Raw genomic sequence first — 24227 nt, forward strand, 5'->3', positions numbered from 1 at the left:
TGTCTGCCCCTCCCCCAAGTGGTAATACCCTCCTTATACATTTTTGTCCAGTTGTGAGGGCACTGGAATGTGGGAGATCTAAGTTTAAATTCTCCTCTCTGCCTGATGTGGAGAAGGGATTTGAATTTGGGACTCCCATATTACAGGAGAGCACTCTATCCACCTGGCTATGGGATATTTTGATGTGGGTCTCATGTTCAAGATGTTCCACTGTATATAAATAATCAGTCATTGGAGCAGAGACTTAGGTGTCCCACATCCTACATGAGTTCCTTTACCACCTGGCTAACTGTTTCCTTGGCCCAGTGACTTCATTGTCATACATAGTACCAATTCATAATCTTGCTGCTCAGAGATTTTTTCCCCAAAAAAATCTTGTCAATTTTTACTACTACTTTGAAACTGTATTGCTGCTGAGGAAAGCTCTGAGGCAGGAATTAGACCTATTCAGTGGTGAGAAGGATGCAATATTGGAGAAGTGGAGATGACTCTGGTCACAGGAGCTGGTAAGTTGGAGGAGGGCTAAAGTAGCAGAGATGCCTATCTACACCTTTTCCAAACTCCCCCACCCCAGCACCCAGGAAGTGGAAGGGAATGGAGAGAGTGCTGCTGCTTTCCAGCAGCCAAAGAGAAGAATACAGAGAATTTTAAATTTATTGGACACCTACTGATTAGAAGGTGATATGAAAGGAGGAGTAGTGCAGGTATAAACCTGATAAGAATCTTCATATTCTTCCAAATCCCAGTAGCGGGTCTCACAAAGGTGGGCCTCAGGCGGGGCCCATCTTTCATACAAGCCTCTAGCTAATAGCCAGCCAGTTAGTAGCCTGCTGACTAAACCTAACTGCAACAAAACGGTAATCACTTTTGACTTTCTCTTTGGATTAATGGAATAGCTTTCCATAACTGAATGGCTGCTGCTTTCTAGGAGCTGAAGAGGCCTGGGTTCAGGTAAATGTTTACTTTTTACTTTAAAAATAGAAACAAAAGCCTAAATCAGGTGTGTTTCATGTTCCTCTCTTCTGTTTATTTAAAGTGAAAGTTAAACGGGCCGTTATTGAAAGTTGCTGCCTGGTTGGTGCCACTATAAGGCAAAAAGCATTGGATTGAAAATAGAACAGCTGGCCTAAATACTGCCTCAGCCGCACTACCCCACCTGAGTCACTTTAGTTTTATTTCTATTAAAAATCTAAGCTCAATCCCAGAGGCAATTCATCCTTTCCTATGTGTAATACTTAAACACTGAAAGTGTAACAAATATAAGGGATCCGGAAACTGATGGAAAACACTGATGTGTGGTACCACACAAAAGTCCAATGCTCATAACACACTTCTGTTTTGTAGAAGTGAAATAGGGCAGTTGTTCTCACATTATGTTCAAAATCCTGCTGGTCGTCCTCAGAACTCCTTCTGTTGCATTAGGTCTGTCTTCAAGCGGTGGTTCTTCTACTGGCTGAGCTCAGTCCAGAACCTTTTTTTAAGGTTTTCTAATGAGGTTTTTTGTTTTGCTTAAAAAATTAAACTCCGAATGTGGAAGACCGAAATAGAGCACCTCTCTGCACTCTGATTGGCTCCTTAACAGCCAACAAAGAAAGATATTTCCTCCAAGTAAATGCAAAAGTCACGAAAAACTGTATGACACCAAAATTGGAGTGGTAGCAAAGAAATTCAGGCCAGAACAAAACTGGCATGAGACCTAGAGTGAAAGGAGCAGTGGGGACTATAGGCAGGCAAAGGAAATCTAGTGCTAAGAAACAAAATCAATACCATTAGGGTGGTGATATAAACAGCGTGAATGTGAAATGGAGGCACATTCATGACCACATCAGCGGACATTTATTTTCATCTTGTCTTCTTATAGTCCTAATATTATTTGTCTGTATTAATGAAACACTGTCATAGGGACAGGGAAAGATGTAGGAACAGTATTATGAGGTTGGGTGATCCACAAGAGAGTCTCTTAAGAAATGTCTCTCAATAGAAACACGTTTGAAAACTAATGAGAGAGGGAGAGAGAGAATGGATTTGCCTCTTTACTCCATGAAAAGGCAGGCAGAAAGGTAATTTATGTAGATACCATAGGCGTGCGCATGGGGTGTGCCGGGTGGGCCCAGGCACACCCTAATGCCCATGGGCCGGATCCGGATCTGGCCCCTCAGGGCTTTGGATCCGGCCCGTGGGATTTGCCCCCCGTGGTGCCACAGGCCCCGCGCTGCTTTCAGAAGCAGCCATCAGGACACCATGTCTCTGGGGCCAGGGGGTTGCTCCATGTACTGCCTCCCGAAGCTCCCATTGGCCAGGAACGGGGAACTGCGGCCAATAGGAGCTTCAGGGGAGGTACCTGGAGGTGTGGCAAGGGCAGCGTGCAGAGCCCTGTGCCGCCCCTCCCCTCCCCCGGGGCTGCGCGGGGACGTGGTGAGCGGCGCGGCATTGGGCACTGGCAGGCAGGGAGTGTCTCCTACACCCCAACTCCCTGTCCTGAGGCCCCTGCCTGCACCTCTCACCCCACCTCCCTGACCTGAGTCCCCTGCTTGCACCCCAACTCCCTATCCTGAGCCCCCTGCCACACCCTCCACCCCAATCCCCTGCCCTGAGCCCCATCCTGCACTCCGCACCCCTCCTCTGTCCCAATCCCTTGCCCTGAGCCCCTTCCTGCACACTGCACCCCTCCTGAACCCCAGCCCCCTGCCCTGAGCCCCCTGCTGCACCCACACCCCTCCTGCACCCCAACTCCCTTCCCTGAGCCCCCTCATACACCCCACTCCCCTTGCCCTGAGCCTCTTCCTTCACACAGCACCCTCTCCCACACCCCAACCTTTATGATGTTTGCCTTTAAAAAAAAAAAAAAAATTCCCTGGGTGCACACCCTAATGAAATGTGCTGCGCATGCTTATGGTAGATACTTCTAGCCAGTAATGCTGCACCCATTTCTTTTGCTCCCTCCAGTCAAGCCATCTTATGAAACTTTTGACTGAATTTTTTTTTCACTTTAATCATTGGTCTTTCTTGGTACTCTTAGACCAGGCCAAACCACGCCCACAGAGATTGGGTAGGGTTTAAAAAAAGATCAGGATGCAGGAGCCAAGTGTGAGAGTTTGTCTTCAAAGTGAAACCTTGAATTGGGCAATCACAAGCTAGGCTAAAGCAAGATGACTAAATTGATGTAGCATTACCACACTGCAGAACAGCAGTGAAGTCCACATTGGCACTGTGGTCAATTGTGAGAGATGCAAAGACTTCTCGGTGCATATCCTGGGTTCCTAGCACTACAACTTACCGTCAGTCTGTTCTCACTTTCACCTCATATTGTGGAACAACTTCTCTGTCCTGTTTAGGGATTGTGAGTGGAAATGGTCTAGGTTCAATAAATTGTTTTCTTGGCAGGACCCAAGCTGATGTGCTGTTATCTCCTACTCATCCTAACCAGGACTGATAGCGTCTGGTTTTTTTTTATGGAGGCAATGTTTCTATAGCATGCCTCTGGAGATGCTCCTGCCAAGTGATAGTGGCAGGTGTTTAAGAGGCAGCTTTTTGCCCGGAGAAGACAGCAGAGGGATTGCTGTTACAAGGAGAAGCCAGGTTTCCAGCCAATAAGAAAACAGCAGACATATAGGACAATATCCTTGGCTAGTGTAAATTCACATACTCCATAGGCTATAATGGAGCTATCTGCTTAACTGATTACAATTGTCCTGTAAGGTTTATCCTGTATGATCATATGATGCACTTTCACGTCCCCAGTTTGTCTCTATATGTCATACACAAAAATGAGTGCACACACTTATAAAATATGGGACTAATATAATGGGCTTGTCTCATATTCCTTCATATTGGCAATCTTTTATATAATTGCCTCTGCTAAAGCTGATTTACGAAAGAGCATAAAAAATCAGTTCTTATGCTTGAGGACAAGATCCGCAGGGCAAGAGGATGCATAGATTTAGGGATGTTACTGATTCTTAGCTAGTAATGCCACTAGCTTGTGTTTGTTTTGTATTTAAATTAACATTTTCTATCAGGTAAATCCATTCTCTTTATTCCAGATGCTGATATCCATCAAAATACAATGTTGTATTATAATTAATATGCATACTTCACTACACTTATTTTCCAGCTACTGAAAGTTATGTGAGCTACCTAAATTTTAAACATATTTTAGGGTAATAATCAGTGACTTGATATGTGGCATTTTCTGGAAAGCTAGTGAGTGACCAGTAGATTTAGGGCTTGTCTGCACATTAACATTAATCTGGAATAAGGTAGCGAGTAAATTTTTAAAATGGATTAACTATTCTGGATTAACTATGTGGATACCCTTATTCTGGAATCAGAGTGCCTGATTCTGAGTTAATCTGCTTCAAAGTGGATAAAGTTGATTTGGAATAAAGTACTCTAATGCCATCTGTGGATGCTCTTATTCTAGAGTAAATGTGGAACAGTTTTCCTGAATAAAACTCCCTGCATACAAGCCCTTAATGATATCAGCTCACCCGGCCACTCACTATTGTCCAGTAACTTCTCTGTGAATCATGTTATTGCTTTCATAATTTGTATCTTCATTTCTTTCCTATTTTAAATAACATTCTTCCGTCTTCACCTTCCCCCCCCCCCACAACTACCTTCTTAGTTCAATAGGGAAAGCTACTGCTGTAGGGATTATACATATGACAGCAAGTAACCTAATCAACAGTAAAACTATCGTTTTGTGTATGTTTTGTCAACTGAAACACTTACCTATATGCTTTTTAGAATTATATTTATCACCTCCCCGATAAGCAGGATGCAGGTGTGACTAACACTTCTACCGCATGCATTAGTTGTTACTTACTACTTGTAACTGCTCTATGACATGGAATTTCCTGTGTCTGGAAACTTTTTGGCCTTGTCTACACAGGTTTTGTACTGACTTAAATATTTTGGTTAGGGGTGTGACTTTTTTTTTAAAACTGAAGTAGTTAACTGCATTCACACTAGAGGTTGTACTGCTTTATCAGTATAGCATATTTCAGTACATTTACAGGAATAAGTTAGATAAGGTGGCTGAGGTAATACCTTTTATTAGACCAACTTCTGGTGGTGAGAAAGAGAAGTTTTCGAGCCACACAGAGCTTGTACTTCCAGCCTTACAGCACCATAACTATGTGATGCTGGCAGTACCTTTCCCAGACCTGAGGAGGAGCTCTGTGTGGCTCAAAAACCCCTCTCTCTCTCTCTCTCTCTCTCTCAAACAGAAGTTGGGCCAGTAGACAATATTGCCTCACCCACCTTCTCCCTCTAATATCCTAGGACCAACTCAGTCAGAGTTACCCTGCATACAGGCATAACTTAGTCAGATCTAAGCAACTTCATGCCAGCATAGCTGTGCCCTTGCTAGGGAGCATGTAAATTTCGTTGTAATGGGTAAAAACTAAGATAACTAAAGCAGTACATATACAGTGTAGATCAACTCTTAAACTGCTATTGCTTACTTGTGTATAGGTAATATCTCCCCCTTCTCTCTCCCTCCCCCCTTCTTAGATACTGTTACATAGAAATAGTTCCTGCCCCCAAAGAGTTTACACTCTAGTAGAGTAAGCTGCTGTTCCCCATGAGTAGGGGTTTGTAGACTGTGGCCCTGAGAAGTTAAGCAACACTATAAGAATGTGGGAAAGGGTGACGAATATAATAAAATATATACACTACATTATAGCTTCTGTTTAATAAAATTATACACACTAGTACATCAAAAACCTCATTAGGGTTGCAAAATTAAGCACTGAAAAGTTAGGAAATGCCAGTATTAAGGCTGCCTTTACAACCTTAATTTGGTGCCCTTATGTGTGTGCATTATGATACAGTCTTTAATTACTTGATCTCATACTATTTTTTTTCAACAGGACCTCTGCTTCATTTGGTGCATAGAATGGATGGTGATCAATTAATAAGCAGCTATTCAATATTTGTTTTTCTCTCTCGTTGTTCATTATGTAGCCCAAGGCCTTATTTACTGCACACTATTCAAACCCCTGTTCTGAAGACAGAATTATTAATTTCCTCATGTGCTCAGCAGTAGAATAGCCAAGTGCTTCACTAACAATTAATTAATTTATCTTCATGACACCTCTGTGAGATGAGAGTAAAACTCTGTTTTACAGAAGGGGAACTGAGACAGAGAGCAATTAAGGCCAAAACATGTCCATTAATTTTAGGTGCCCAATATGAGAGAACGAGAAGATGGTTGTTCAGTCTAAGCAGGGCTGGGTCCAGGCACCAGCCCAGCAAGCAGGTGCTTGGCGCGGCCAACGCCGAGGGGCGGCACGTCTGGATCTTCAGCAGCAATTCAGTGGCAGGTCCCTCACTCCCTCTCAGAGCGAAGGACCAGCCCCCGAAGACTGAAGCGGCGGCGGTAGAGCAGATCGCGATCACGGCTTTTATTTATTTATTTATGCATGCTGCTTGGGGCGGCAAAAACCCTGGAGCCGGCCCTTAGTCTAAGTAATATTCTATAGCACTTTTAGATATTCAAAGCACTGCTCCTGCTAATGTCAGCTGCAACTGTGAGTGCTCAGCATTTCTGCAAATCCGGCGCCTGGGTCTCAAGTTGGACACCCACAAATGGAAAACACACAATCACAGACCACATGTGAAAAGTTTAGTTTAAGTGACATGCTCAGCATCACACATGAATGTCGCAGCACAGGCAGGGATAAAATCCAGTTCTCCAGTGCAGCATTCAACTGCCTTAACAAGGAGACCCTCCTTTCTCTTCCTGAAGTCTCCTACCTCACTCCAATACATCTGTGCCTCTGCAGGGGGCAGAGTCCCCTTTAGTGTACTGCAGGGTGGTCCTGGCTGGTGCCAGCAGAATCTGAGACCTCCCAGACTACAATCAGAGGGACTGAGCCCACCTCTCTTCCCCCCCTCTTCCCCCCGGGGACCAGCTGGTGCATGGGGTTTCCCACCCTGTGTCCCCCACTGTCCCCTGCCATGTGCTCGAGGAGGTGAGAGCAGCCTTGCCCCCCTACTTTTTTTTTCTCTTCGAGTGGGTCCTGTGGGAGGGTGTTCCCCATCTACCCTTCACCCCTGACCTTCCTGAAATCATCATTGGGCCCCTGCCCTGCGAGCCTCCCTAGCCGCACTTGACATGCCCCCTAAGTTGGCTGAACAATATCCAGCTGGTTTGCCTCAGAACTGCACCCAGAAAATATCTGTGCACACTTGTGCTTCACGCCACCTGCTTCCCTGGCCTCATGTCCGATCAAGTGGTGGGCCCTGCTGCCACCTGAGGAGGGACCCTAGTGGGCCAGTCTGTACTCTACTCCGGTTCAATGACCTGCTGTGGATATTAGTTGACAGCTCCTCTACGGAGCCATGAGCACAGGTGTGTACCTGGTGCGATTCATTAATTTAGCACCTGCCCTTTCTTCAGCAAGAGGGAGACTTGGTGCACCTCTGTGTAGGGTGCATCAGATTGCATCCTGTTTCAGCTTACTGAGGTTCTGGCTGCACTTCTCCCTGCATCTCATTTATGCACACCCCATCCATGGCTCCCCAAAGTTGTGAGACTCCTTGTCAGCCTCTTGGGGCAGGCCAAGATGACGTTCCATCACTCCAGGAGGAAGAAGCTGGATGGGGGATAGGGGGCACTGCTCTACAATTGTGGGGCCTATTTCTGATCCTTTGTGAAGTCCTACAATCATAGAATATCAGGGTTGGAAGGGACGTCAGGAGGTCATCTAGTCCAACCGCCTGCTCAAAGCAGGACCAATTCCCAAGTAAATCATCCCAGCCAGGGCTTTGTCAAGCCTGACCTTAAAAACCTCTAAGGAAGGAGATTCCACCACCTCCCTAGGTAACGCATTCCAGTGCTTCACCAGCCTCCTAGTGAAAAAGTTTTTCCTAATATCCAACCTAAACCTCCCCCACTTCAACTTGAGACCATTACTCCTTGTTCTGTCATCTGGTACCACTGAGAACAGTCTAGATCCATCTTCTTTGGAACCCCCTTTCAGGTTGTTGAAAGCAGCTATCAAATCCCTCCTCATTCTTCTCTTCTGCAGACTAAACAATCCCAGTTCCCTCAGCCTCTCCTCATAAGTCATGTGCTCCAGCCCCCTAATCATTTTTGTTGTCCTCCGCTGGACTCCCTCCAATTTTTCCACATCCTTGTAGTATGGGGCCCAAAACTGGACACAGTATTCCAGATGAGGCCTCACCAATGTCGAATAGAGGGGAACAATCACGTCCCTCGATCTGCTGGCAATGCCCCTACTTATACAGCCCAAAATGCTGTTAGCCTTCTTGGCAACACTGTTGACTCATATCCAGCTTCTCGTCCACTGTAACCCCTAGGTCCTTTTCTGCAGAAAGTCATTCATCTGTGCAGGGTTCTGGGCAGTATCCACTGACTCCTTAGACTCCTTTGAAGGCCAATGGGTTCTATCAGGGTCCTACAGAAAACAGCCTTCTTCACTACACACCCCTGATTCATCCCCAGAATAGGTCCATGCTGTGCACTGAAAGAGGCCAGGGTCCTGTGGAAAAAATAGTATGCAATCATATAACTCAAGACTATCACAGGGATCGGCAACCTTTGGCACGTGGCCAGTTTGTTTACCTGCCGCGCCTGCAGGTTTGGCTGATCGCAGCTCCCACTGGCCGCAGTTCGCTGCTCCAGGCAAGCACACGGGGGGGCCCAATTAGGGTTACACAAACAATCCTTAATTCTGGTATTTTCTAACTTCTGAATGTTTAAATTTAAAATCTTAATGTTCTAACTGGGGAGTGGGGGGTGGTACAATTTTACAAGGTTTTAAAAAAGCAAACTGGAAAAAAACAAATTGCATCCAATGGCGGCATATTGACACCCACATGAGTCATCAGCAAGGTTGGAACCTTTAGATCCACTGCCCAGACCTCTGCTACTTGAACTAACAGAGTAGCTGAGGTTGTCATCCTCTGTGTGGACCTACAGTAGTGGGGGAGGACATGCTTTGCCAGTGGGTTTCACAGATATTTGCTGACAGCAGAGGAATGGTAAGACTGAGGAATTTGGGGGTCGATTCCAGGCTCTGGAGGGGAGTGTGTTCTACTGGGCACAGACTCTTCTTCCCCTTTTTGTCCAAGTCCCAGTTCTGTCACTTCCCCACCAGTGGCACTTATCCCAATCCCATTCTCCTCACCTAGTCAGTCGCAGTCTCCACTCATCAGACTTCTCATCCCAGTGCCAGTCTCCTTGCCCAGATAGTCCTAGTCTTCCCTGCCAGACTCTTAGTTTCTTCTTCCCCTCCCCACAGTCACAGTCTCCTTCCCTGGCCAGTCCTGGTTCCCCTTCTCATCTCAATGTCTGACATATCTCTCTCCTCCTCCACCAGTGGCTCCTGTTCTCAACCTCCCTCCCTGGGGACCTCATCCCATCTTGGTCACCCCCCTACCTCCCCCCCCCATTGCCTCACTGGCTCCTTGTCCCAATCTCTTTGCCCAGGCAGTCCAAGTTCTCCCCCTGCACTACAGTTCCTTGTCATATCTGCCTCTCACTCCTTGATCCCCATTCCCCCCACTGGTTCCTAGTCACAGTCTCCTTCCTTCCCCGCTCCCATTCCTTGTCCAATCTCACCACCAGCCAACTAGCTCCTCCTCTCACCAGGCTTCTTGTCCCAGTCTACTCCTTTCTCTCTCTCCCTGGATCCAGCTTTCATCCTGTCTGCATTCAACTCAAAAGGCTTCCTCCTCTGTGCTGTGTGGCTGCTACTGGAGGGGGTGGGAAGTGGTCATTTTCAAGGAGGCCAGCACAGGAGGGACAGTGCCTGGTTCTATCCCATCCTGGAGTAGCTGGGAGCAATTTTAGGAAAAGTCTGGCTTCATCCTTCTAGGCCTGGGCTGGAGCTTGCTCAGTGGGGATGGTGCATGTGCAGTCTGGTCAGCACTAGGAGCTGTAAGAGGATGGAGCATGCTCAGTGAGTACAGAATCCAGAGATTTTAGCTGCTGAAAATCAGAGTTTCTACTAAGCTGGTGCAAACTACGATTTTCCCACCCCAGGCTTATAACTTGGTCAGATTTGGGTGGATTTTCATAAGAATGGCAAAAGGCACATCCCTGACAGTAAGGCCATACTCCTGCCAAATTTCAACTCCCTGCTTCAAAGCTTGCAGGCGCTAGAGCATTTCAAATAAAGTTTGCCAGAGTTTTTAACATGGACAAAACAACATATTTTCCCAAGCCTCAGTCTCAAAAATGGCTGAACTGTTTTTGGATTAAATTAAAAAAAAAAAAAAAAAAATCAGCTGGAGGCAGACACCCAGTGTGGAAAATTTCAGCCTAAATGTTAAAAGTGGCAAAATTATGAGCAACTGAAAACAGGGTCTTATAATGAGACGTATGGGACAACTTTAATACAAGGCAGTGCTGCCAGATCTGCTTGTAATAAGAATTTGTGTAATGCAGGACCTTTAACCTGGTTGGCCATTTTTGTGCTGAAGTATATAATTTTTGTTGTAATTTATACTGTACAAGATACAATTCTTTGAGTAATAATATCATCTTCGCTTGCTTGCCAGTACTAGAGCAGAGGTTTGGGAATTAACCAGGGAAGGCTTTTAAAAGTTCCTTTCTTGTTAGTTTGATTTGCTAGGTAGTGAGAGGCTTTCCTGCAGCCTTAATTCAGCAGGTGGCTTTTTTTCCTCCATTATGGGGTAATCCTATAGGATAAACTGCTAAATCAAGCTTGTGATCCATTGTACAGAGCTAAGGGGTTGCAAAATCTTACCCTCGTGGGTTTAACTGTGGACACAGTTTGTGTAGCTCTTATAACAGGAAAGGAATGTGCATTTTTGCCGTATCTGTAGAAGCTCTTCTTTAGAGAAGGGGAAAGGAGGAAGCAATGATTAGTGAGAGGAAACTGCTACTTAAATAGTAATAGATGGAATTTCTAGCTGAGTGGCTAGGCAGCCCCAGTTAACAGAAGCATGGCACTAGGAACAAGGAAAGTCAAGTTCTTTAAGCCTCCCTTACCAATGTTGTCATTTTATGTGTCCAGCACAACTCCTGCCTAAGGCAATGTGACACCCAGTTTTTTAATATCCTCCTCGAAAGGGGCAGAAGTCAGGGTTGTCTGTGTATGTTGTGTGAGAAGCATTATTTTAACTCTGCATTATCTACTGTTCTTAAATTTTAGAGTTTTTTGTGGTTTTGCTGATTCAGAGATAACTGTTACTCTTTTAACTTTAACTCCCCAGTGTCAATGTAGAAGTTAAGTGTGCAAGAACTGAAACTAGTTAAAGATAGACATTAGTCATATGTACATTTTTTAAAGGAAAGTTTTGTAAACTAAAATGAGAGAGGGACTGGACCAAGATTTTTTTTTTTAAATATGATTTCTGAAACACAGTTCAGTGTTATAATATAATATCAATGATCGCAAAAGCAGCACAATATACTAAAATACACAGGCTAGAATAGTCTCAGCTAGCCAGAGCACACGGATGCTATTTGTTAGTGACTCAATTGCTTGGTGATTTTCAGTAATTGTACAATATACACTCATATTTCCCTACCATCCTCTGTACTGTGTACTCACAACGAACTTGACCATTTGAATTTCTATTTCATAAACCTGATAAAAGAAACACTTCACAAATTATTAGCCTCAAAGTAGCTAATTTGCCATTCCACTTGAATAATTGGGGGGTACTTCCTGATAACTTGGTAAAATCCTGGGCAAAAGGACATGGTGGTTGTTACTAAGTTAATAAGATGCCTCCCTCAAGTTATATTCTAAATAACACACTTCAATGGAATTGGATTTGAGTTTAGTAAAATTCTCTTGGCAAGCAGAGTATTTGATAAAATTTCTGTGAAATGTTGTTATAGCCAAGAGAACTTGATTACAAAAATGTGGCTGGAGAAAGTATTTGCATGATTGATCAGTTTAAGCAATTTTATGAAAAAAATGTTTTGATGTGTTTTAAAACCTGAAGAACTTATTAGGCATATTTGCAAGATAACAGATGTTATAGAAGATGTGGACCTTTATGGTTTTGGTTCTGTTCTTCTCTTCATTGGATCCAGTGTGCAGGAAACCTGAAAAATTAGTGGGGCCAGGGGCAGAGCATGAGAGCTGATCATAGATAGCAGAGTATAGAATGTGCCTCTAGATTACTTACTTGCCTGGTTTATAGAGTAATTGTATATGTTCAGGTTGCATCCTTTTGCTTTTGTTAAAAAATGGAGATATCCCATCTCCTAGAACTGGAAGGGACCTTGAAAGGTCATCGAGTCCAGCCCCCTGCCTTCACTAGCAGGACCAAGTACTGATTTTGCCCCAGATTCCCAAGTGGCCCCCTCAAGGATTGAACTCACAACCCTGGGTTTAACAGGCCTTATTACATTTCTGTATCTCTACGGCACACATGGAAACTGACTGAAATGTACAGAGACAAGAGAGGAAACTCAAATGGGAACCAAAAGAAACTCAGCAAAACTTTTTTCATCACCTAAAGTTTTGGAATACTGCTCTACAGCCTGGCCCTGAATGTAATGGCTTGCCTGTGGGAGATGGCTTCCTTCTGCCCACATATGTAGTATTCCAGCCATGAGTCACTGGTTCTTAGCATCCCTTCCCAACTACTCGTTTCACTTCTACAAATGGGCATCAGAGCTGGTAAATGATATTCTCTTACTTGGCCACAGGCATTTGAAATATCCCTGTAGTGATTGTACAGAGCCTACTTTTTGCAACCTACCTCTACTAGAAATTCTTCCATCTTGGTTACTACACCCCCACCTGTGAGCTATGCGCTAATATGTCACACAAGCCAAAGAGAATTGCTGTACTTGCTGTACTTCAGGTAACTAAAGGTAAGTAAATTCACCATCTGGAGTGAAACACCCTTTTAGTTTGGCCAGGATCTTAGCAGCTGTCAGCATACTGGTGACTCTGACATAGCAGGGCTTCCCTCCCATTCAACACCGATGCTTGGATCTACATTTCTGAATCAAGAGCCTCAACTCTTAATAAAGGCATACCTAGGTGGTTATTGCCAGTGTGATGTCAGTGTCCTAGGTTGGTAGATGACATGTTAAACGGTGACACTAAGAATTTGACCTATCAAGGAAAACAAGCTATTTATCAAGCAGCTAGAAACTAGGGTGCTTCAGTTTTCTTTTTGGGGGCCTCTTCCCATTATTGCTTGTTCCACTTCCTCTTCCATTATTGAAGTGGAACAAGCAATAATTTGCTCCAGTCATGAGTCCCAACTTTCCTTCTCTATTTTGTATAACTTAGTTACTTGCTCACCTCTACATCTTCAGTCTTGTCTTTATTACCCACAACTAATGAAAAATTACTTCTTTTCTGTTCTCTCTCTAGGATACGGAGCATTCTTCTGTTGTAATTACAAATGTGTTGCTCAATTTATTCTTTTCCAATTAATGTGACAGTTTGTCCATGTGGTTGAGTTCTGCTAGTTCATTTTATAACACATTTTGTTTGCGTTTGTCTCCTGTAGGTGCTGCTTGTGATAAGGCAGCTTATAGCAAATGCCTTGTTTCATTTTATTGTCTCTAATGTATCCCCAATGATTCCACCCTGCTCATCATTTCAAATCTCCCGATCTGGTGCTTACAAACTATACTCTGCATCTAAAACTACTTGCCCCTTTCATCTATCTCCGTTTTTAATGAGAATTGTATAGCCCCCTGAGTTGACCTTTGATTTTCATACTTCTTTTGCTTCCACATTTATATACCAATCCTAAAATGTTTGAAATGGCCTTTGTGTAAAGTATTCTATTCCCTTATATTCTTTAGCAAGATGTCTCTGTAGAGAATTCTTTAAAAACTCCCCCTAAGTTTTCCCTATAACATTTTCTTGTATATCTCAGCAGGGGTGCTGGAACAATTTATATAGTGGGGGTGCTGAGCGCCACTGAACAAACTGCAAGCCCTGTATATAACGGAAACCACTTCAAGCCAGGGGGGTGCGGCAGCACCTATGTATCTCAGTGTTTAATACTCCTTTCCTGTCCATAATTGACTTGCTGTACCTGATGCTTGCTTGCTCTCTGCTGGCTTCTTTATAAAAACTTCCTCTATAGGATAGCTAGTTTTAATACACTGTTCCCTCACTGCTCTGTCTCTTTATACTTATTGCATTCATGACTCTTCTATTAAGATTTAGTCGATCTAATAATGTAAGGCCTATCTATTCCAAGGAGATCTCCAGGACTCTCAAACTTAAAACCTTCTGTTATACATAGAGAAGCAGGGATGATTAAAATAGAAAGGGTTAGCGTAGTATTCACAGTGACGGTTACAACTGACTATCTGGTTGGTTAAAGTTATGTTGTATATTTTGTCACTGAAAAATGCACATTTCTGTGGTTGTATCATGTTTACATGGCAACTTTGTCATGCAGATTGAGACAAATCTCCCTTTGCATTCAGTCATTCTGGAAATGTCTGACACAAGGTCTGTGAGATGAAAAGCAGATTGTTAATCTGAAAGCAGTCCACTGTAAAATAACTAAAAGCTCAGGATCATATGGTTGTACCAAGCTTAAATAGTCTAGCTGCACATTTCTCTCTCAGTCAGTACCATCAGCATGCTGTGGTGTCATAAACACAGGACTATTACTTCATTGCTGGAGCAAGCAAAAGGAGAAAATAGGCTCTGAAGGGAAAACCTTTGGTAAAGGGACACAGTCAGCTTGAGATCTAGTCAGTTTGTAAAAGAGTTGCAAGTAGTTCATTGTAGTCACCTGCCTGTGGATTCTGCCTGCCAGTTTTGTGGCTTAAACAGTCGCATTCCTAACTTGCAGTTTTCCTTCTTCCCCATTCTCTGTGCAAGATGCAAAGGAAAGGGGAAACCGTGATGATGACTATATAAAAAATCTTGTGAAATACACAAAGGAAATAACTTTTTCCCTTATTGTTTTGTCATAATAATCTTCGCGGCTACCTATAAAATAGTACATATAAAATTTTCAGTCAGATTGATTTATTTGTTTTTTAGTTAGTAGTGTCAGTGGAAACAAATATATTCAGTAATAAACTTGCATTTCATACTTTTTCTGCTGTCCTTGTTTTGTGTTCATTCTACTTTAGAGCAAAAGTAATGTAATGATCCAAATACTTGTAGACAATCAGTGTTTGCTCCTATTTCAGCCTCCTATGTTTCTTTCTAGTATAGAGGAATTTTTGCCACCTGTAATTCAGTGAAGTCTCTAATCATCAATCAGCAGGATTGTATTCTGTTATCTATACATATTATGAAATCTGTGGAATACTCTGTTTTTCATTAGCACTGGCCGTTTTCCCTTCTTCCTTGAATTCTCTGCTGAGGCACAAGACACTAGCAGAAAATCAATTTTTTTATAATTTTCCTGCAGGCAGGGTATCAGCGAGGCTTTTCATTTGACAGCCAAACTGGGGGTTGTTTTTTGAAGAAGACAGGTGTTCCTTTTAGTAATGTCACCTTCCATTGCTCAAATGTCTGGATTTTCTTTCGAGAATCAGACTGAAAATTCTGTTGTGTGCTTGTTTATGGGGGAAATGTCCTCTAAAGTACGTACTAGAGTAAAAGATTCGTCTCTTCTGTGTCCCATCCTTCCTTTCCAAATATAATAGTGCCTGTTTTAGGCTATTAAAATAACATTCTCTGATTGAAGTTGAGTTTTAGAGTAGTTTTTTTTTTTTTTTTTTTTTTTTTTTTCAACCTTAGAAGCAGTAGTTTGCTGACTGTGGAATATGATACTTAAAGCCAGAGACATTAACTATTGCTCTTTGGAGGTCACCTTTTCAACCCATGGGACGTTAATTTTCCTTATATACAGAAAATTCCAGGCTAACTTTTAATTAAATATGTTTTAAGCACATTTTCCTCTAAATGTACTACAGCTTTTTACCCTTTATCCTTTCTATTTAGCTAAATCTGTATATTATTATCAACTTGCTTTGCAAGCTACCTTCAGACCACTTCCATATTTTGAAATCCATTCATCTGTTATAAATTTGTCATTTTTTTGCTATCTTTGCTGGTCATCAGCTGTGTGTTTTAAACCAAGGTTGTCAGGGAGCGTGGGGAGGAAACCATATCTTCCAATCTTTCTTTGGAAGTGAAATTATAATAAACATGACTTCACAATCCTGTTTCATGCCAGCAGACTGATGTCATTTAAGCATTATAATTTCAATGTCAGACCAAGCCGAAGGAGAAGCTGCATTATGGGTGAAGGAAAGTTAGTTTATTCAAACTCTAATATATTCAAACCTTAGGTGCAAAAACTTCACAGCATTGTTCAAGGATGGCTCTTGGCTTACCTACACTCTTTCAATATTTAATGTTTAGGTATTTTGTGTGTGTGTGTGTGTGTGTGTAATTTCATGTAAATAACTTTTTTACTACTTTACAGTAAAATTTGCAATTTCTGTTATGGGACTTAGGGTGGCTGGGGGACAAATTGTAAGCTTTTTGGAGCAGGGACCATGTGTTGTGTGTTTTGTAGCAGGCCTACATCAGGGGTTCTCAACCTTTTTCCTTCTGAGCCGCCCCCCCCCCTTCACCCTCAAACATGCTATAAAAACTCCACAGCTCATAACTAATGTTTTTCTGCATATAAGAGCCAGAGGGGACCCTGCAAAGCTAAGTCCCCATGCCACATGGGACCCTGCAAAGCTAAGTTGCTAAGGCTTCGGGTGGTGGGCCTTGGGTCACCGGGCTTCAGCCCCATGTGGTGGGGCTTTGGTTTTCTGCCTTTGGCCCCAACAAGTCTAATACCAACCCTGCTTGGTGGATCCCCTGAAATCTGTTTGCAGCCCCCCAGGGGACCCCGGACTCCTGGTTGCGAACCACTGGCCTAGACAACGGGTGTTTCATCCTACTTTGGAGCCTAGATGCTACTGCATTACAAATAACTTCGGGCAGAAGTTGTCAGAGCAGCTCCCAATGAGAATGCAAATAACTTCTAATATTTAATGTGTGTGTAGGATGAAGAGCTGTCCATTACCATTCACTAACAGAGGAGGCCCGGCTGACAAGACTGTAAAATAAATGTTCCTTCTTTGCCCCCTTCCCCTGTAAGCCAGCTTATTAGAAGGGGCGCTCTAAGCCAGTGGTTCTCAAAGCTGGTCCGCTGCTTGTTCAGGGAAAGCCCCTGGAGGGCTGGGCCAGTTTGTTTACCTGCCCCATCTGCAAGTTTGGCCAGTTGTAGCTCCCACTGGCCGCAGTTCGCCGCTCCATAAGAACATAAGAACGGCCGTACCAGGTCAGACCCAAGGTCCATCTAGCCCAGTATCCTGTCCACCGACAGTGGCCAATGCCAGGTGCCCCAGAGGGAGTGAACCTAACAGGCAATGATCAAGTGATCTCTCTCTCCTGCCATCCATCTCCACCCTCTGATAAACAGAGGCTAGGGACACCATTCCTTACCCATCCTGGCTAATAGCCATTAATGGACTTCACCACCATGAGTTTATCCAGTTCTCTTTTAAACGCTGTTATAGTCCTAGCCTTCACAACCTCCTCAGCGGCACGGGCCGAGGGATGTGCTGGCCGCCCTTCCCGCAGCCCCCATTGGCCTGGAGCGGCGAACCGTGGCCAGTGGGAGCCGCGATCGGCCAAACCTGTGGACACGTCAGGTAAACAAACCGGCCCGGCCCACCCGGGGCTTTCCCTGAACAAGCAGTGGACCGGCTTTGAGAACCATTGATCTAAGCCCTATCACAGGTGGGGGAGAGCAAGCATTGCTTGAACCTACTAGGTATCTGGGAGGTGGCAGTGTCTGCAAAGCAAGACACAGCAAAGATTTTTACTGCTCAGTTTCCAAGGAAGCTAGAATGCAGAGGGAGGAGGAAGGGGACAGAGAGTTTTCCTTGATCTCAAGCCCAGCGCATTCTTCCTAGTCACAACTGCTGCAGTTGCTGCTTAGGAGCATTGCGTTCAGGCACCTGTTCCACCACACATTGTCAGATACATGCTCACAAGCCCCTCCCTTGATTTGATTTTTGAGGGAGGGGAGTTGAAAAATTGCAACTTGTATCTAAAAATGAAGTCGCTGTTAATGCTTACAGAAATATATCTGACTGGAGTTTGCAGTCCTATGCTATTAATATTAAAGTCTGATTCTGTTCTGGAAAGTAATTATAAAAATGGCACTTTGGGATTTCATGCTTAATGTTTCTATGAGACTTGTAGATCAAACATGCTAAGTAAATAATATAGCCTTTCTAACCCGTCAGACTCAACCTAGGAACTGAAAATCAAGCTGGGTTCTCTGTTTCTAATCTTTGGTCATCATTGTCAGTATTTAACATTTTTGCAGGCCAGAGTCTGTCCTCTGCTACCAGGTGTAATTTCCTAACCAATTAATAATGAAATAAAACCATACAGTTTAAAATATTTAATTAAAATAACAATTCTGCAAAAAGCTGTTTGTGAATATCAGTTTGATTGACTGATAAAAACAAGTTATACTTAGCTATGTTTACACACACTCTGCATTCCAGTGTGAATACTAAGGTCACAGGCTCAAAATGTTGATGAAAGTGAGTTTTAAAGGCATATTTTCACCAGCATACTTTCATGCCAAGAGTCACAAACCTGGTTGTAAATTATGCTCATCAAATCAATGAACAGAATCTATATTGTGTGACCAGTCGTAACTTGAATTTTTGAATAGTGAGCCATTTAGTAAATAAAATGCATGAAAAAGTTTGTTGAATAATTGTGACTAGAAAATTGCTGTGTGCAGCCCAGGGTGGATTGATTTAAATCAAATCTTGCTTTACATTTGTACTTCATAGCTATTTTCAGAAACAAAGGTTGATTCTCATTTGGTTTATAATTATTCAGACATATAGATTTGCAACTAAATATAGATCTTACACTAAATTGGTACTTCTTTTTGCTAACCAGGAGGATGCACACTATATCAAGCAATTATATAGCTTAATATTTTATTCAGATGCTTAACTTTCACAATTTTATTGTGTTAAAAGATGGTGAATGACACATTCATTATTTACTAGATAATGACTAAATTTTTTACTCATGATTTATGCTAAGCTGTATTTGATAGAAACTGAAATTCAATCAAAATGCAAAACAGCATTTTGATTTTTTTATTAAGTAAAACTACCTTAAATCTGCTGGATACAGAAGGGGAAAAGTGTTTATCAAAGCATATTTTGTGTTTAAAACTGATGTATTAAATAAAGGAAGTATTTGTTAGTAAACTGAACTGATTTGTTTCTGGTTGCCATGTCCTTCAAGATTTTAGAACTATCTAGTTTTTATTCATAGATTAGAAAAGGAAAACAAACTTTCCTGCTTTCTCAGCTCCAAATTGCTTTCTCAACTTTAAATGAATTAAATATTAAACTGAAATAGTTGAATAAACTGAAATGAAGAAAATATTCTCTCTGTGCCTGCAGAAGAGGCTACTGCTGCCACAAGCTTGTTGAGCATTTAGGTAAATTCTGGTTTCTGGTGCGTAGCTTCTAGTAGGTCAGTGGTTTGACTTTCTTTAAAATTTTGCCAGCAAACGTGTTCTGTTGAATATTTTTTTTATTTAATTTGAGATTTTAATAGATTATAGTAAATTTAGGTATTAATATAGATGTAATTTTAAAATAGTTAATTTTAAAAAGAAAAATGTATTTTCTTTAAATTAAGAAATCCAATTTAAAATAAAAAACTGATTTTAAATTAAAAATATAATTTTTAAAAAATAATTTAATTTTATTACCATCGTGCAATCTTTCTTCAAAGAGAAAGAAGCGAAATGCATTCAGTAAGTTATCTGTTACAAATTATTCACCCAACTGCAATAACAATGATTACCTCAGCCTAGGGCATTTCCTGCAAAATTTTAAATGACCATCTGAGGTTAATGGTCCTCTGTTTTTCTTCAAGTTGTCATCTCCAAAAGAGTAGGTTAAGTTTGAATCCTAACCTTAATATAGTGCATGTCACTGAGATATTTGCTACTTATTCTATACTGGTATGTGATTCATTTTAAAGTCAGTTTATTGCTCTTTTCATAATTTTGAAATGGAATAGATGCAGATTTTAAATGTGGGTTATGATCATGAAATGCTTACACCGTTTCTGTCTTATTTGTTATCTAGAGCAGAGGTGGGCAAACTACGGCCCGTGGGCCACATCTGGCCCGTGGAACCGTCCTGACCGGCCCCCGAGCTCCTGGCCCGGGAGGCTAGCCACTGGCCCCTCCCCCACTATCCTCCCTCCCCCGCAGCCTCAGCTTGCTGGCTCCGGCACAATGCTCTGGGTGGTGGGGCTGTGAGTTCCTGGAGCAGCACAGCTGCAGATCCAGGCCTGACCTGGTGCTCTGAGCTGCGTGGTGGCGGCGGCAGCGTGGCCCAGCTCCAGCCAGGCGGCGTGGCTGTAGCACTGCCAGCCACCGGTGCTCCAGGCAGCCCGGTAAGGGGGCAGGGAGCATGGGAGCTTGGATAGAGGGCAGGGGAGTTCGGGGTGGTGCTCAGGGGGCTAGGGTGTGGATAGGGATCGGGGGGAGGAACAGGGGGTTGAATGGGGGCAGGGGTCCCGGGGGGGGCAGTCAGGAAGGAGGGGGTGTTGGATGGGGCAGGGAACAGGGGGGTAGGAGTCTCGGGGGGGGGGGAGGCAGATAGGAGGTGGGGGCCGAGCCACGACCCCCTCCCCTAATCAGCCCTCCATACAATTTACAAAACCCGATGTGGCCTTTTCCTTAGACACCAAACCTAGATAGGGTGGCTAGATGTCCAAATTGTATAGGGACAGTCCTGATTTTTGGGTCTTTTTTTTTTTTATGTAGGCTCCTATTACCTCCCACCCAATCCCAATTTTTCACATTCACTGTCTGGTCACCCTAGAAAATTTCAGACCTAAAGGTTAATGTTGCAGGAAGATTAAGCACATGAGATTTGGGAGAGGGGGGGGGGTGTTATAAAGGTGAACAAAAGTGCCCATAACTTTAGAACAAGCTAATAGACACCTGCTACAATCACATTAAATTTCTACTATGAAATCTCCTCACCTACTATTTTTATAATTTATTTAATTGTATATGGTTTAACAGACGTGTCTTGAAGTTTCCGTTTCTGTTATGTAGCTCTCCCTAGTAAGCAGTAGCATTCCTTAAAGGCCAGAATCTGCAGCCTTTACATTGAGTAGTAGTTACATGCAAAAATAGTCCTACTGGAGTCAAAGAGCTTACTACATTGAAGCCATTGAACTGTTCATGTGAATGAGTTTTCTGCAGTGTGAGGGGGTGCAAAATCAGGCTGTTGGGTGCCCTTCTCTTCTGTAGCAGTGCTACTATTCGGTAACAAGGTGAGTAGCTGTTGGTGGGTAATGGCTAAAATGTGGTTTGTAATTTGACCTTGGTGTTCGCCTCTTTTTCTCTCCAGAATTGGAAGGCTTTTTGATGGCACGGAGCCCATTGTTTTGGACAGTCTCAAGCAGCACTATTTCATTGACAGAGATGGGCAAATGTTCAGATATATCTTGAATTTTCTACGAACATCAAAACTCCTAATTCCTGATGATTTCAAGGTGAGATTTTAAGTGACTTAAGTGTGTTTGAAATTATTCTGCAAATGTCTCGCCTCCTCAGAGGAGATAATTTGGGAGTGTAATTAAAATAGTCTATGAGGCAGGAGTGGGTTTTGGAGCATTTGACAATGCTTTTAGTCACTTGGCAGAAGTAAGCTTTGTCTCACTAAAGTGACATCTGTTGGCCTTTTCTTGAACGGTATTAATGCTAAATGTTGCCTTCCTGACCGTAGCATAGTATGCATGCTTATGCATTAAACTATATGACCTCTGCAGAGGGTTCCCCATCAATTCTCCTTCTTCTCCTTCAATTAAAAGGACTCTGTCCTGTGATCACAGGCTGACACTGGAAGAGTGATGCGAGTCCTGACAGCCAAAAGTAAATAACGTTAAAATGTGTATCATGGATGAACTGCAGAGTTTCATTTTCCCTTAACCCCTGAGAGAGACACATGTGACTCGTTCTTAGTGTCTTAGCTGAGAAATCAAGGGTGAATTCTTGCAACTTCGTTATCTAAGCCAGATATTTATCAGTCTGGACTAAGCTCTTTTTGAGAGAGAGAGAAAGATCTTTTAATGAAAACTGTGAAAATCTTAGAACTTCCTGTGGGGGGAAGGGGGGGAAGAGAAGGGTTGTCAGTGAAATACAAGCTGGAGGCCACAGATCAGCTCAGAAGGAATCTTTATCATCTTTTCTCCCTGTGAATGTACATCTGAGTATGCAGTGTGTCCCGCCATTAGTTTACATAAGGAGGCATGAATTTAGGATGGGATAGGAAAGGTAACATGGAAGGCAGTTTAGAATGTTCTATAACCTTTTGTTCATCTTTAAAAGCATGTAACATGTTGAGTTCTTTCAAAAATCTGGCCGTAATTGTCTATGTAGTAAGAAAATTAATTTGCCTGACTGGCGAAATGAACATTAGTTTCAGTTTAAGAGCTGTATTGCAGCAACCTTTTGAATAATCTCTGGTATCAACACATGTATCCTTTTTTATTCATGACTAGTATAGACCCAGCTAAGTAACATAGATGTCTAAAGACTGCCTTCTTCATAACATTAATAGTTCACTCTTGCAAAGTAGTTTAATATATATTTATATTATAATTCTGCTGAAAATTTTTAAAAAACAGCTCTTAACAGCACATTCACTGTGGTGTTCAGAAGGTCCCTTCCAGTCACATTTTGAGTCTTCTACAAAGACACATGTTTAAAACAAATAGCTCTCCCTCTTCAGGACAGATGCTCGGGTTAGTTGATGACTCTCATTTAATTATAAACGCAGCTGGACAATTATCCATTTATCATGTGCCTATTAAGCATTAAGTCTATTGCTCAATTTCAGTGCAATATAGACCTTGTTACTACTGCTCCTTTGTTGTCATTACATTCCTCTATCTTCCCTGATTCTCACATTGGTTTTCTTCATACAGACACTTTTTTTCCCACATTCATGCGTTAAACTAAAAAAAAAATCCAGCAACAGCAAAACAGAAATGTAAAATTTGGAAGCAAGCAAACTTAAGAGCATCAGTTCTAAATAATTTCTATACTTGCTATGCTTCAGAATGCATTTTCTATTGTGTTTGAGGCAACATAGCAAAAACAATACTGTAGACAAATAGGGATATATTCAAAATACTTAATTTTTAAAATGGAGTAATATATGCAAATCATTATGCAAATATCTGAATCATTTTACTTTTAAAAACATTGCCGTCTTCTCATTTACATGCTTATACCTGTTACTGTGCCTGCTAGTATTGCTGTAAGACATGATGGATCCTAATGATGGATTTTCTGAATCCTGATTTAGTTCTGTTCCATCTGTTCAGTGAGGGCGTCATTTTATGACATCACTATGGGGATAAACATTTAGAGAAAGGTGGACTGGGACAATCTAATGTGGTCCATAATACACACGGCACAAAAAAATGGAGGTAAAAAGCTTTTTTCTAGGTATTATTTCAGGCAGTAGATTTTAAGAGACCGTTTTTGCTTGTTCCTTAACTGTGTATGTAGTAATTATGAAACGTGTAGAAGGGGTTTCAACTCTCGAGCTATCCTAGCCTCTTTGCCAGAATAACCATACACATAAGCAGTTACTGTATATTCACAATGCATCTTATTTAGTTGTGCACAGTAAAATATATATCTTTCAGGACTACAGTTTGCTATATGAAGAGGCAAAGTATTTTCAGCTTCAGCCCATGCTAGGTGAAATGGAAAGGTGGAAACAGGATCGGGAGACTAGCCGTTTTTCAAGGTCCTGCGAGTGCTTGGTGGTGCGTGTTGCCCCAGATCTTGGAGAGAGGATTACACTGAGTGGCGATAAATCTTTGATAGAAGAAGTTTTTCCAGAAATTGGCGACGTGATGTGTAATTCCGTCAATGCTGGCTGGAATCACGACTCCACCCATGTCATCAGGTTTCCATTGAATGGATACTGTCACCTCAACTCAGTTCAGGTACGAAGTCATGAGTGCATCATTTTAAAAGTAGACCAATGATTGATTTTGTGCCAATGGACTGACTCTCTTTACCTTAACTCCAGAAGGTTTCAGTGGGCAAAAGCAATTGGAGACTTTGAGGTGGCTAGTAAGAATAAGTTTAGTTCCACAGTTTAGGGCTGACTTCCTCAAATTATTTCACATGTATCTTTTCCAAATATCCTTGCAAAAGAACAAACATTGCTG

General features: G+C 42.4%; 1 protein-coding gene across 5 annotated transcripts in view; it reads left to right on the forward strand.

Moving 5' to 3' along the window:
• The window catches only part of KCTD1 (potassium channel tetramerization domain containing 1), a 142096-nt gene that overhangs the window by 108314 nt on the left and 9555 nt on the right, over positions 1–24227 (forward strand). For all 5 annotated transcript variants that reach the window (XM_054018451.1, XM_054018450.1, XM_054018452.1 and 2 more), the window contains 2 exons: positions 21386–21530; positions 23694–23999. In XM_054018451.1, coding sequence (XP_053874426.1) covers positions 21386–21530; positions 23694–23999 — 451 coding nt within the window. The remainder of the gene's footprint in view (positions 1–21385; positions 21531–23693; positions 24000–24227) is intronic.

Source organism: Malaclemys terrapin, chromosome 2 (assembly GCF_027887155.1).
Source record: "Malaclemys terrapin pileata isolate rMalTer1 chromosome 2, rMalTer1.hap1, whole genome shotgun sequence".
In the NCBI taxonomy this organism is placed as follows: Eukaryota; Metazoa; Chordata; order Testudines; family Emydidae; genus Malaclemys; species Malaclemys terrapin.